General features: G+C 38.1%; 1 protein-coding gene across 13 annotated transcripts in view; it reads right to left on the minus strand.

Moving 5' to 3' along the window:
* LOC138708096 (nuclear protein MDM1-like) overlaps window positions 1-15,067 on the minus strand; it is a 945,585-nt gene that overhangs the window by 119,564 nt on the left and 810,954 nt on the right. For all 13 annotated transcript variants that reach the window (XM_069838271.1, XM_069838273.1, XM_069838272.1 and 10 more), the window contains 2 exons: window positions 10,352-10,478; window positions 7,474-7,564 (listed from right to left, as the gene is read on the minus strand). In XM_069838271.1, the coding sequence (XP_069694372.1) occupies window positions 7,474-7,564; window positions 10,352-10,478 (218 nt within the window). The remainder of the gene's footprint in view (window positions 1-7,473; window positions 7,565-10,351; window positions 10,479-15,067) is intronic.

The following is a 15,067-nucleotide window of genomic DNA, read 5'->3' on the forward strand; positions in this document are numbered from 1 at the left end:
AAGCCTGTCGTGATATTTCTAATTAATAGGTCTACTAATTTGACGACACGACACCTCACAACTGAAGTCTCCCATTATATTAATAATAAGTTAAGAGACTCTGAATTAATTAAGGTCTAAATACGCAAGTTTTCCTGAAATTACAATGTCTGATGATTTTGTTCAGAATATGGCAGTAGTTGTGATGGCCTTATTATGAGACATATAACAATTTCGTAAGCTTAATAGCATACTGTACTGTTAAGGTCTTTGATTCTATGGTACATTCGCCTGGATCTTATGTTGAAGAGGCATTTTCTGCTTCATAATAGGAAGTTTTCAAAGATAGTGAGCTACATTGCAGGACAAATATAGCTAATATAAAACCTAGTCATTTTTACAGAACCCTGGCAGAAAATTTCAATCAGAGGCTTTTCAATCCCACAGTAACATCCTACTTATGTTGACAGTCTGAGATTAGTATTATAGAATGGAAGACACGTAAAATAGAGAATGTTGAAAGATTTCATTTGTAAATACAAACATTTACGTGTAGGCCTACCTATAACCTGTACTAATATGTTCATCTTAAACTTGTATGAGCATTTCCATTTTGAAGAAAAGCGAAAGTACATTCTGGCCTTTAGGGATTATACTGACTTCAATATGAAACCTCCAGACCTTCGTAATTTGTAACATAGACCTATAATGCATTCTATTCTAATTTCAACTTCAGAATACAAAGGCGCTTTAGTGTAATGAACGATATTTCGACTAAGAATAGGAATACTCTTCTAGTAAAATAAATCCTAGGCTTTTGTTCTCAATCCTGTGTTGGGCAATCATTGTCAACATTTAACCCCATGCCTTATGTGCTATTGTGGCTGCGATCTGGATGGCGATCTCCAACCTAGGAGATTTGAACAGTACCCCTAAAATTATTTTCCAACTACAGCACTGATTAAAACAGCGGATGGAGGAAGACTAAATGTAAATATTCTATTGCCTTGGTGTTAGAAATATCTTTGGTTAACTGGGAGTTCTTGGTCATATAGTTCAAATTGTTTTACCCGTATTCTATTGGATTTTTTTTTTTTTTGAGGGGATTATGTAACTATATTTGTCTTCAAAATGCCGTGAATCATCTAATGTATAAGATGATAGAAGGATAACAGATTTATATCACCCTATTTAGTTTTGACACATTTGCTTCGCCACTGTTACCTTGTCCCTTAATGTTAATACATATGAAAGTATTTTCTGTGCAGTTTTGTGCATTATTCACTTTTTCTTTGCAAACACATTTTTCCTACGTTAGGGAATTATATCGAAATACCATCCTTTACAGTTCATGCTATTTCCTTATTTTTAATGTTTATATTGGTGTTGTAAAATAATTGCATCTGCAACGCGTTTTTAATGTTTTACCGTAATTGCATTCATCATTACCTAAACATTGTCTTGCAATAAGGTATCGGTACTGGTATAACATTATTTATTAGTTTCTTCGTATATTGTGTACTCAAATCTGTTGTTTATTATTGATTATACAAGTATTGGTTAGGATTGTTCAATATGTGTACAATAAATATTGGTATTGGTACTAGTTTCATGATTAATGTCTCCCTTTCCCTGTGGATCACTTTCCCTCATACTAGGCCTATCCTTACCATCTCTGCCAACTGTTGTTATTAGATCACATTATTCCACTCAAGAAAATAATGCCCTTCCAGGTGCGATACTAAGGATATTTTAGTATATGGGCAGATATCATGTATAAGCCTAATAAACTTCCAATTTTTTTGGCTCTCCATACATACACTTATATCTTATAAGTTCACTATTCTCGAACTTAGGGATTAATGCCCTCTCAGCCTTAAATCAACTGCCTATTACCATTTCGCACCGGGACTTCTTTACAATTTCTGCATTTTTTAGAATACTAACTCCTTAATAGCCATACTAATGTCACATGATTACACTAGACATGAATTAGGAAAGTTATTCTTTACTTCAAAGTACGGCCTGTTACCATTCCAGTAACGGCATTTATATTTACAAATTCTACAATTTTTTTTTTTTGCATTTTCTTCATACCTGTACCGGCTCAACCTGTCATTCATAAGTTTACATGGATCGAATTATGGAAATAATGTCTTGAGAGTATTCTAACTAAGGCCTGCCAATACGTGGTCATGGGACATTATGTTTAGAAACATTGCCCTCAATGAGTCAGTCCACTTTCTGTCCTCTCAGTCCACTCTATGTCCTCTCAGTCCACTCTATGTGCTCTCACTCCATTCTCTGTCATCTCAGTCCACTCAATGTCCTCTCAGTCTACTCCCTGACCTCTCAGTCCACTCCATGTCCTCTCAGTCCACTCCCCGTCTTCTCAGTCCACTCTAAGTCCTCTCAGTCCACTCCCTGTCTTCTCAGTCCACTCAATGTCCTCTCAGTCTACTCCCTGACCTGTCAGTACACTCTACGTCCTCTCAGTCCACGCCCTGAATTTTCAGTCCACTCTATGTACTCTCAGTCCACTCCCTGTTTTCTCAATCCACTCTATGTCCTTTTAGTCCACTCTATGTACTCTCAGTCCACTCTATGTCGTCTGAGTCCACTCCCTGTCTTCTCAGTACACTCCATGTCCTCTCAGTCCACTCCCCGTCTTCTCAGTCCACTCTAAGTCCTCTCAGTCCACTCCCTGTCTTCTCAGTCCACTCAATGTACTCTCAGTCTACTCCCTGACCTCTCAGTCCACTCTATGTCCTCTCCGTCCACTCTGTGTCCTCTCCGTCCACGCCCTGACTTCTCAGTCCACTCTATGTCCTCTGAGTCCACTCCCAGTCTTTTCAGTCCACTCTATGTCTTCTATGTTCACTCTCAGTCCACTCTATGTCTTCTCTGTTCACTCTCAGTCCACTCTATGTCCTCTCAGTCCACTCGCTGTCTTCGCAGTCCAGTCTATGCCCTCTTAGTCCACTCCCTGTGTTCTCAGTCCACTCTATGTCTTCTCAGTCCACTCTATGTCCTCTCAGTCCACTCCATGTCTTCTCATTCCACTCTATGTACTCTCAGTCCACTCCCTGTCTTCTCAATCCACTCTATGTCCTTTTAGTCCACTCTATGTCCTCTCAGTCCACTCCCAGTCTTCTCAGTCCACTCTATGTCGTCTGAGTCCACTTCCTGTCTTCTCAGTCCACAGTATGTCCTCTCAGTACACTCCCTGTGTTCTCGGTCGACTCTATGTCCTCTCTGTCCACTCTATGTCCTCTCAATCCTCTCCCTGTGTTCTCAGTCCACTCTATCTCCTCTCAGTCCACTCTATGTCCTCTCAGTCCAATCCCTGTCTTCTCAGCCCACTCTATGTCCTCTCAGTCCACGCCCTGTCTTCTCAGTCCGCTCTATGTCCTCTGAGTCAACTCCCTGTCTTCTCACTTGACTCTGTGTCCTCTCAGTCCACGCTGTCTTCTCAGTCCACTCTATGTCCTCTCAGTCCACTCCCTGTCTACTCAGTCCACTCTATGTCCTCACAGTCCACTCCCTGTCTTCTCAGTCGACTCTATGTCGTCTCAGTCCACTCCCTGTCTTCTCATTCCACTCTATGTCCTCTCAGTCCACTCCCTGTCTTCTCAATCCACTCTATGTCCTTTAGTCCACTCGCTGTCCTCTCAGTCCACTCCATGTATTATCAGTCCACTCTATGTCCTCTCAGTCCACTCTTTGTCCTCTCTGTCCACTCCCTGTCTTCTCAGTCCACTCTATGTCCTCTCAGTCCACTCCCTGTCTTCTCAGTCCACTATATGCCTTCTCAGTCCACTCTATGTCTTCTCAGTCCAATCTAAGTCTTCTCAGTCCACTCTATGTCTTCTCAGTCCAATCTATGTCCTCTCAGTCCACTCCATGTCTTCTCGGTCCAATCTATGTCCTCTTAGTCCACTCTCTGTCCTCTCAGTCCACTCTATGTCCTCTTAGTCCACTCTATGTCCTCTCAGTCCACTCTATGTCCTCTTAGTCCACTCTGTGTCCTCTCAGTCCACATTCTGTCTTCTCAGTCCACTCAATGGCTTCTCAGTCCACTCTATTTCTTCTCAGTCCACTCTATGTCCTCTCAGTTTACTCCCTGTTTCTCAGTCCACTCTATGTCCTCTCAGTCCTCTCCCTGTCTTCTCAGTCCACTCTATGTCCTCTCAATCCACTCCATGTCCTCTCAGTCCACTCCCTGTCTTCTGAGTCCACTCTATGTCCTCTCAGTCCACTCCCAGTCTTCTCAGTCCACTCTATGTCGTCTGAGTGCACTCCGTCTTCTCAGTCCACAGTATGTCCTCTCAGAACACACTCCCTGTGTTCTCAGTCCACTCTATGTCCTCTCAGTCCACTCTATGTCCTCTCAGTCCTCTCCCTGTGTTCTCAGTCCACTCTATGTCCTCTTAGTTCCCTGCTTTCTCAGTCCAATCTATGTTCTCTCAGTCCACTCCCTGACTTCTCAGTCCACTCTATGTCCTCTTAGTCCACTCCCTGTCTTCTCAGTCCACTCTATGTCCCTTCAGTCCACTCTATGTCCTCCCAGTCCACTCCCTGTCTTCACAGTCCACTCCCTGTCTTCTCAGTCCACCCCCTGTCTTCTGAGTCCACTCAATGTCCTCTTAGTTTTTCTCCCTGTCCTCTCAGTCCACTCTATGTCCTCTCAGTCCTCTCTATGTCCTCTTAGTCCACTCTATGTCCTCTGAGTCCACTCAATGTGCTCTAAATCCACTCTGTATGCTCTCAGTCCACTGTATGTCCTCTCAGTCCACTCTATGTGCTCTTATTCCACTCTATGTGCTCTGGGCCCACTCTCTCTCTCCTCTCAGTCATATCTGGTTCTTCTCTGTCCGCTCAGAGTCCCACCAGTTCACTCTCTGAGTTGTCACTCTACTCTATGTCCTCTCAGTCCACTCAATGTCCTGTCAGGCCACTCTTTCTTCTCCGTCCACTCTCTCTCTCTCATCTTAGTCCAATGTGGTTCCTCTCAGTCCACTCTCTGTCCTCTGAGTCCATTTTCTGCCCACTGAGTCCCCTCTCTGAGCTTGGACTCCTCTCTCTGTCCTCTCAGTCCACTCTATGTGCACTCAGTCCACTCTCTGTCCTCTCAGTCCTATCTGCTTCCTCTCAGTTCACTCACAGTCAAACCAGTACTCTCTCTGTACTCATATTCCCCTGTCTGAATTCTTAGTCCACTTTATGTCCTCTCAGTCCACGCAGTGTTCTTTCAGTCCATTCTCTGTCCTCTCAGTCCACTGTATGTGCTCTCAGTGTATTTCCTTTCCTGTCATTGGGGATTATATGATCTGGTTTTGCAACAATTTGCATATCTGTCATACTCATACATATTTTTTGGGATTGCATTTATTCGGGGTTCGAACCCGGGTAATAATTTGTTTGTTGTACAGTTCTTTGCCGTACGGGTAGCTTGAGCTGTAAGCATAGTGTCATTGCGACTCTGGTGTTCTGTCTGTAAACTACGTCCACGATTTAATACAGTTACAACTTATTACCTTTTCAAATACATGATGGCAGCTTTTCTCTCATCGCTATCGCTAAGGAGTGTAGTGTTGGCTCCCATGCATACATGCTTAATTTGATTTACGTAGTAGCCTTGCGCGCGTCCGCCATGACAGTTCGCCTTGGCAACAGTTTATTGGATTATACCCTTATGTCCCACCCACTATAGAGACACAGGCCAATTACACATATTTAGTATAACTTGTTGCTTCTTTGACAGGTTAGGTTTGGTTAGTTTAGGTTTTTGTTATAGCCTACCTTGCATATACGATTATAGTGCAACATTGGCAGTGATAAAAGTGAAATATTCGTTCAGTGGGCGTTGGATACTCTACATTCACCTCACTTTCTCCCATATAGTTTTGTTAGGCCCACCTATCACCAATGGAATGTTCGTAATTATTTACTTTAGCAATACCATTCGTATCCACTATCTACTTTCTGTGTGGTCTCCATCCAGCTACCGTTGTGCTTTAGGCTACCACCCATCACTCTCCGCAAGTTAGGTTAGTTGGTAATTTCGTAGAAAACATTGGTCAGTTTGGCGGACATCATCGAGGATTAGTGACAGGTTAGGTTTGTTCAGGCTTTTGATATGCCTACCAAAAACGTACATGCGAAGCGCACGTAAAGCCTGAACGAACCAAACCTAACAAATCACTGATCCTTGATGATGTCATTGATGTCCGTCATACTGACAAACGTTTTCTACCGAATTACCGGTTAGTTTAGGTTATGTTCGCCCTGAAACCTTCCAACTACTCTTTCTCGTCTTGCTTTTTGAAGTTGTTGCCGCAATTAAAAACAAAACTGGGCCAAAACTATTTCTATTTACTTTCACTCTCCGTTCTTGCCGCAATTAAAAACAAAACTGGGCCAAAACTGTTTCTATTTAAGTTACTTTCACTCTCCGTCCAAATCGTCCACATACCCCGCTATTTATTAGGTCGTTCACCACTTGTTCAATTACTTCCATAAACAATTTTGGAGGCTGGAATGGATCCATCACGTTGGTTGTTTTTGAGTTGAACAATCAGTAATCCAACTCTTAAAGCGTGTTTTTTCCTATAATTTTAGGTTTTTAAACACACTATTGTTCAAATTTTCCACTATAATCACAAAGCTGCATAGAATTTCTATGATAGAAAGAACACAACTTCACAAAAAACATCATTTGGTTTCTTCAGAAGGAATCACATGGATTCATTATTTTAAAGTGTTTTGTTTGTTGTTTTCTAGCAGTGTAGCCACAAAACATAATTTCCTACATAAAATCCCGAATCAAAATGAGAGGGAGATTTGAAAAGGATGAACAGCTAATGGAAATATTGTCAAAATCAAATCACCACACTGTACACTGTACACTCTCAGTGACTAATGTTTTATGGTCAGAAAGGCGATACAATCATGTCATATATATATATATATATATATATATATATATATATATATATATATATATATATAAAATCAGAAAACATTTAATGTGCATTTTCAGTACTATAATAAGGCTTATTTTGACAGTAATCACTCAGATGAAATCACGATCTATTGCTGAAAAATATTAAGTTTGATAGACTAAACAATCGTGGACAAACTACTGATATATATAAAATAATAATTTCCATATTTTTTTCCGTTAATATCATTTAAAGAAGGTTTTAAGAAGCAATCTTTCGCTCGAAACCACACCTCACTGTTATGACAATTTATTAATGCAGTGATACCTGGCTACTCGAGGTGATGGACAGATGGGAAAGTCTGAGGGAGGACTTACTTTTAATTAATTTTCATTAGGTCCAGTGGTGAGTCTGAAGAAACACCACATATCAACTCTAACCACTTAAAATGAAAAAGCAAGACTCTTCAGTAGGCTTATACCTTAAAATTTTCGAAGTTCGCAGTTTTTCTAGTTCAATAGGGTAATACTAATCAATAGTTATAGTTTACCTGCACCAGTAGTACGTTCTAAATGATGTCGAATGAGGTAATCCTTTCTCGAACGTGGAGTATCTTTCTTTACTTCTTCTGTCTTCTCAGCCTGAAATTGAAAAACAATTTAATGTACTGTGGACCATAATTATAAGTAGGCCTACTGACAATAACTTTAAAGTTCTTCAAAAGCAAAACATGTAGTACAGAATACTTCAGACTAGAAATACCCTACCTGTATTCTTATATGCTTTTCATTTTTAAGTACTTTCTGCCTATCTCTTAATTAAGTTGCAATCATTAATGTGTGTCTAGAATAAGTAAGATTTATTGACAGTAGGGTAATTTCAATATGCATTAAATATATATTTTATAATTTTAAACTGTAAAACTTATACATATAAAAGATAAGCTTCGTAGCTTCAAGTTAAACAAAGATACTCTAAAAATAGAGGGAAAACATTAATATTTGTATATGTATTCAGACTTCAACATTTCTGACAAACATATTAGTCGCATATAACTTTATAAATTGTATATTTTAGGCTTGCATAGCAATTTCATATCCGGCAGTAACAGAGAGAATAAAATACTTTGTATTTCTTCAAATATTTATACTGTAATATAATTAATATTACCTCTAGCTTTTCACTTTCTATCTGAGAATAAAATTCCTGTTTACTCTTAGCTCTCTCGTACATGTTTAAGGTAGAAAAACTGACGGATTTAAGTACAAAGGAAAGCACACAGAAGCACAGACTGCTATATTATGAAGCAGCTAACATTGCATACTAGTTACATGCATTATAAGCCTCGCATGCAGTGCTCGTGCTTATATGATACGCAAAATATAATAAATATAAATGTAAATCGCTTTAGTACGGTTTTAGCAAGATTAAATAATGTGTGTTTTATAAAAACAGAACACAGCCTTTGTAATAATATTAGTGGCCAAAATTAAGGAAAATTTCGATAATTCAATAACTCTTATTTACATTAGAGAATTCATAGTGATAAATTCTTTCAAGCTGTTGTAAGTGCTATCAATGTATGAAAGTGAATGTCATTCAACGCCCACTTGTTTACAATGCACGTTTTTTAACTATAGTAATAAAATAAGCTACAAACAATCATAACATAAATGTGACCATATAGCGTTAATACACTCGAAAACATTATGTATAATTTAAGCTTTCGTGTTTACTGGCATGCACAACTCATTTACTTGAAAGATGAAGATCTCTACATATTCAAAAACTTTTCAAGTTTTTACTGTTGAAGTTATTTTGCTGAAAGAGAAATAGTTCACCAGAAAAAGTCACATGGTCACTGGAATAACAATTTTATTTACATTACACATCAAGTTAGGAATTTTCAATAATATTGGCCACTATAATGATTTATCTCGAAAATTAATAACAATGCAGCATTACATATATGTATATAGGTTATACTGTTAGTCACAAATGTCACCGATGTTGTTAAAATACAATTTAAGAATATGCTAGTTAAATAAGAATCATGTATGTGCACTAAATCGTTAAGGAAGTAGCCAGGAAATCATCAGGTCTTCTCATCCCACAGAGAGAGGTTTACACAACAGTGACCATCATGAGAACTTCAAGGCTTATGTGATATATGAGCATTAAATGGAATGTCTCATTAACGCTTATTAACGAATGTCACATTTCTGTACGGACTTCAGTGGTGAAATTAATAAAAGAATCAGCATCTTTACATTCATATATTACCTTTGCGTTCTTACAATGTAAGAGCTATGTCACAATTTGAAGGCTACCTTTTTAATCATGTAATCCAACAGAAGGTTATAATCTGTCATCTTTAAGCCTAATACTTTACTTCTCTTATAATCGGTTATATTTGTGATACTATGTGAAAGCATACGGCCGCTACAAAAGTCAGTCAAATAAAAAAAAGTCCCTATGATACATGGATATTGTAATATTCTGTCTTGGACTGCTCTTATCACATATTGCACCCTTGGAGTTAGAAATGTTAAAGACAAGCAGATAAAGAGATTTGCTGACATCAATTTTGAATTTATTTTTCAAATTGAACTTTTTTTCTGATATTTTGCCCCAGTTTTACTTCTATTTGATTTTATCTTATGTAAGAATTTGCATGTAAGTAATTGTGGCACAGCTCTATTTCATGGTTCTTTAATCTTTCATATCCAGCGTTAATCTTAAATATGCATCAGCTGATTCATTTTTCAATACGGTATCATTGTCAATGAATTAAATACTATTATAGTCACAATCATGCCATGGTATGAAAGAAAAATTTCACAACCTCGAGCGGGAATCGAACCTGCGACTTCCTGTTCTCCGGTCAGCCACTCTACCACTGAGCTATCGACTTCGTCTCACGCCAAAGGCTCGGAATTATCCTTTCATACTGGCGACTCTGTTATAGAGTACTGTCCATAGCGTATTTAATTCATTAATATGTCACATCAACGGACGTATATATGTCATCCAAACATCGTAAGATGAAGATTACATTTGTAAAGTTTCTTTCCACCCATAAGCAGTGCTGACTAAGATCAGACGCTATGGACAGTACTCTATAACAGAGTCGCCAGTATGAAAGGATAATTCCGAGCCTTTGGCGTGAGACGAACTCGATAGCTCAGTGGTAGAGCGCCTGACCGGAGAACAGGAAGTCGCAGATTCGATTCCCGCTCGAGGTTGTGAAATTTTTCTTTCATACCATGGCATGATTGTGACTATAATAGTATTTAATTCATTAATATGTCACATCAACGGACGTATATACGTCATCCAAACATCGTAAGATGAAGATTACATTTGTAAGGTATCATTGTGTAATTGTATCCTGATTTCAGATTCTTGAATGCAGAGGAAGGGCTCACCTTTTTCTTTTCATAATCCTGTAATTTGTCTGGGGCAGTGGAAGGCCTCGATGGGCGACTCGTCATTGGTTTCGTAGGAGAACTCTTCTTATTATTTTCCTTTTCTTTTTCTTCTTTAGAGATGGACCTAAAAGAGTAATAATTTTTCGTAATGATTCCCTTCTTGCAGCACAAAAACCTATTCAATTTTGAATATTAAGCGTTTTATTTGAATGAGTAAAATTTATACTCTTGCAATAAAGAGGATACAATGAAACTTACGTAATACTCGTATATTACATCCATATCACTAAAATTTCATGTTGTATTATGAACAATGATAAATGTAATGAATTATTTTACTGATTAACGTTTTTGAACAAGTGACAACCCTAGGCTTCGGAGAATGACGCAAACCACGTCGAAACCATTCAGCCAGGTAATTTACCATAATATTAACACAGTAAAGCAGTTATTACTTGTTCAAAAACGTTAATCAGTGAATATAAAAGTGTTAAAAGATTGTATCCAAGAATGAAGGATCATTTTAAATTTAAAAAAATCTAAATAAACATTGGCTAAAACAAATGATGATTACAAGAGAATCTGAAGTTGGAGAAACAGGTTTGCAGTTGCAAAAACTGAAATAAATCTTTCAATTTAATCATGAAACATTCAAAAGTCGATAACAAGAAACTTGCTTGTATGGGCTGCTTCTATTCCTCAATGCTGCAGATTAGATCAAATAAATAACAACAGAAGAATTCCAACAGTGATAATATATATTTCTGAAAGAAAAAATGTGAAGGAGGATGGAGAGGAGAGAAAATGAAAGAGTGGGGAGACAGAAAGAAGGTGGAGAGGGGAGGGAAAAAGAGAGAGCTGCCTTCTATTTTATTTAGTAGATTATTTTACGATGCTTTATCAACATCTTAGGTTATTTAGCTTCTGAATGAGATGAAGGTGATAATGCTGGTGAAATGAGTCCGGGGTCCAGCATCGAAAGTTACCCAGCATTTGCTCGTATTGGGTTGAGGGAAAACCTCGGAAAAAAACTCAACCAGGTAACTTGTCCCAACCGGGAATCGAAACCAGGCCACCTGGTTTCGCGGCCAGATGCGCTAACTGTTACTCCACAGGTGTGGACTGGTTGCCTTCTATTACTGAACAATTACCAGTACCATACTAAACTTAAAGCATCATTGTGATTGTTGTTCTTATGTTAATTCAGTGCTATGTGAACGCAAAGAAAGATGGCGATTACTTTGCTTCAAGTGAAACGCAACAAAAGTGCAAATTGTAATGATTCTGATATATTTGTTAAATTGATCACAAGAAGTACCGGTACCCTAATATTGAATTATATAACATTTCAGACGCAATATGGTACACAAGTTACTTCTTTTATAGAATTTATATGACACATAGACTTATTGGAAACAAATATAATAGAATAATTTATTTTTGACATTTGAATTAGTCAGGTAGTATTAAATGTTAGGCTGTCAGATTGACGTCAAGAATAAGTAAGATTGAACACTTTAGAGCAGGGTCAGAAATGCTACCCCATTCTACTGTAAGCGTTTTGTCAATGATACACAAACATTTGTAATATAGAACAATGCCATAATGAACACTGAACTGCGATCAGGCAATAATCAGCACATAGTCCCATAAGAGTTCTTTCACATGACAAATTCAGAATTTACATTCGCACAAATAGAAACGCTCAAATGGCGATACTGGTACTCATAAAACACAAAATCGTGATACTGGTTCTGAGTACCAGTACTGGTATCTTGAGAACCTCGGTCTCTAGTGACCATTTTGCTTTGAAAGCAGCTGAAGAGATGCACGGAAGCAAACTGCACCACTCACACGACAATAGAGTATCACTCAGTTTTTTTGTGAGTGTGAGCGTGAGTGTAAATCAATCAATCAATCAATCAATCAATCAATCAATCAATCAATCAATCAATCAATCAATCAATCAATCAATCAATCTTCTTAATGTATCCAGCTGTTTGCTGACAACATAAAGTAGGCCTACATTGTAGCCTATCCAGTTTTTAAAATAGTCCCTCAAGCTGCAAAAAAATAAACTTTAAAATATATGCAGGGTGTTTAAAAAAAGCATTCAATATTTCGAGAGGGTCCTATAATTAATATATTCCAAGATGTGAGTAGCCTACATGTTCTTCAAAATCATAGGAGATGCTCATTGTGCCAGCCATTAAGAAAGGAGCATTCAGTATTCTGAGAGATGGTAGTATTCATTAAAACAAGAAGAAATATTATAATAAACATAGATACTAAAATCAATATCCTCTGAGATATGAGTACTTGTTCATCAACACCATAACAGTTGTTTAGTGTTATTTCCCTTTAAAAAAAAGAGCATTCAATATTCTGAAAAAAGAAAAAAGAACAAAAAGTGTAATAAAAATGGGACCTAAAATTAATATCCTCCTTGATACAATGTTAATGTTATGTTTTATTAATTAACGACGCTCGTAACTGCAGAGGTTATATCAGCGTCGCCGGATGTGCCAGAATTTTGTCCCGCAGGAGTTCTTTTACATGCCAGTAAATCTACTGGCATGAGCCTGTCGCATTTAAGCACACTTAAATGCCATCGACCTGGCCTGGGATCGAACCCACAACCTTGAGCATAGAAGGCCAGCGCTATATCAACTCGCCAACCAGGTAGACTCGAGTACTTATTCAACATCATAAGAGATGTTCAATGTTATTTCCACTCGTTGTAACCCATCCTTCTGCCATACATCTTAGGGAATCACACCTTGTTACACTTTTGTTTGCTGAATTTCCGAAATGATACTGTATACCCAGTGAGGGAAGTGAGATGGTATGCGTCAGTATGGAATACCGCCACTGATTTCTATGGCCAGAAAACATACCGTTAGCGAAAATGACACACCATCAAGGGCACACTGATGGGGGGGGGGGTTCCATCGGGTCCGGACCCTCCTCAAAGTGATAAATTGTAACATTTTTACTGAATGTTTAAGCATTGATATCATATAATTTCGTTATCTATAATTTCACCGAAATGATTCATGTACATGTACATAACACTTTTGATTTGACATCCATCGTGATATCACAGTTTCTCCACAAGATGTTGTTAACCAACTAAAGAAAAAGCCAAGAAGGCTGAACTTTGTTTTGTAAAAAATAGAAGAAGGTATGTAGCTTAACATCCTTTTATTGGACCACCCCCAAGAGAAATTCCTGGGTGCGCCATTGCACACTGTCACTGAAAAAATGTGATCTGTAAACATTTGCTTATACATTCTTTCATAGCAAAGACCAAAGAGTACTATCTGTTTGCTTCGTAGACCTAAACCACAGCCTTCTGGGACTGTATTCAACGCGTATTTAGACATTTATTTCATAAGTCAACCTTTGGAATACTTAATAACAGTAGCATTTCAAGTATAGAAGGCTGTGATCTGTATCTTGTGGTGGCCACTGTTACCAATTTAGTGACTGTCATCAGATCTTATTCTTTTAAAGTATTTGTCAGTGACAAATATCGTTACTTATCTATTATTTAAATACAGTTACATACAGTAGGCCTACTATTTTAAGTATTCGCACTTTGAAGCTTTAACATTATTTTAAATGATAAGTCTCAATGGACATCGCAAAATAATCTAGTATATAACTGCAAAGACGTTTTATAGTTTAACTGAAGTAACTTGAAATTATTTTATTAAGAAATTTAATATGTTGCATAAGCTTCAAAGACATGCGTTACTGACTAAATGAAACAATATATATTCTTTATATCATGTACGTGTATGTTGTAAATGGAGGGGGAGTAGACCTAAGCCTTTTTAAATCGAGATATGTATGCCAGGGGAAAATCTTGGGGTAGCATACCACCTCTGGTTTTTTCCTCCCCACTTTCCTCACTGTGTATACCCAATAAGAAACAAGTAAAGAACTCATATTAGAGTATAATGCAGGGGCGGCCCGTGCTTATGTGCTACAGTGCTACAGCACAATGATAATTTTTGCTCAAATAATGTATTTGCAATACCACCATAGTATCTGATCTGCCATTTGACAATTTCCCGTGGTTATGTTCATGACGCGTTATAGAGTGTTCAGTTCTTCGCTCTTAGCTCTTTGGTGCCTAAGGGGGTACAATGTGCTACTCAAAATTCTATATGAGAATGTAGACAATTAATGCGCATGTGCGAAGCTGAAATCACTGCCCTGATTGGCTATTTTTACGCGGGGAAGTGCTGTAGTCAGCTTCAGCACAACACAGCTTGGAGATTGCAAAAGTAAAGCGTAACGAAAGAATGCTTGTTTGTGGAAGAACTCGGAACTATGTACAATGTATTTGGTAATTCAAGTGTCCGACTGCTGCTGCCGTCTACCTGGTTTTTGAGGTTCCTCCTGAACCAGTCAGCAAGCGACGGAGAATGGAATCCCATAAAACTGAAGCCAAGGAAGTATGTGACTGTATAATTCAGAAAATTACTCACCGTTTCCAGTCTTTAAGGTATCTAGACGCAACAAAATTGCTAAACAGCAAATTTTCTAGCAATTTTTCGCATAGCCTAATTTTCCTGAACGCGAACTTGTAGTTGCTGTCAACAGCTATACTGTACTGAACAAAAGAGTGTTAAAGACACAACTTTGAGTTCTATACGGAACACCTGCCTTCCGGAATATAGATGGAGCTGTTCAATTGTTACG

The sequence above is a fragment of the Periplaneta americana genome, chromosome 10 (genome assembly GCF_040183065.1).
Source record: "Periplaneta americana isolate PAMFEO1 chromosome 10, P.americana_PAMFEO1_priV1, whole genome shotgun sequence".
Taxonomy (NCBI): domain Eukaryota; kingdom Metazoa; phylum Arthropoda; class Insecta; order Blattodea; family Blattidae; genus Periplaneta; species Periplaneta americana.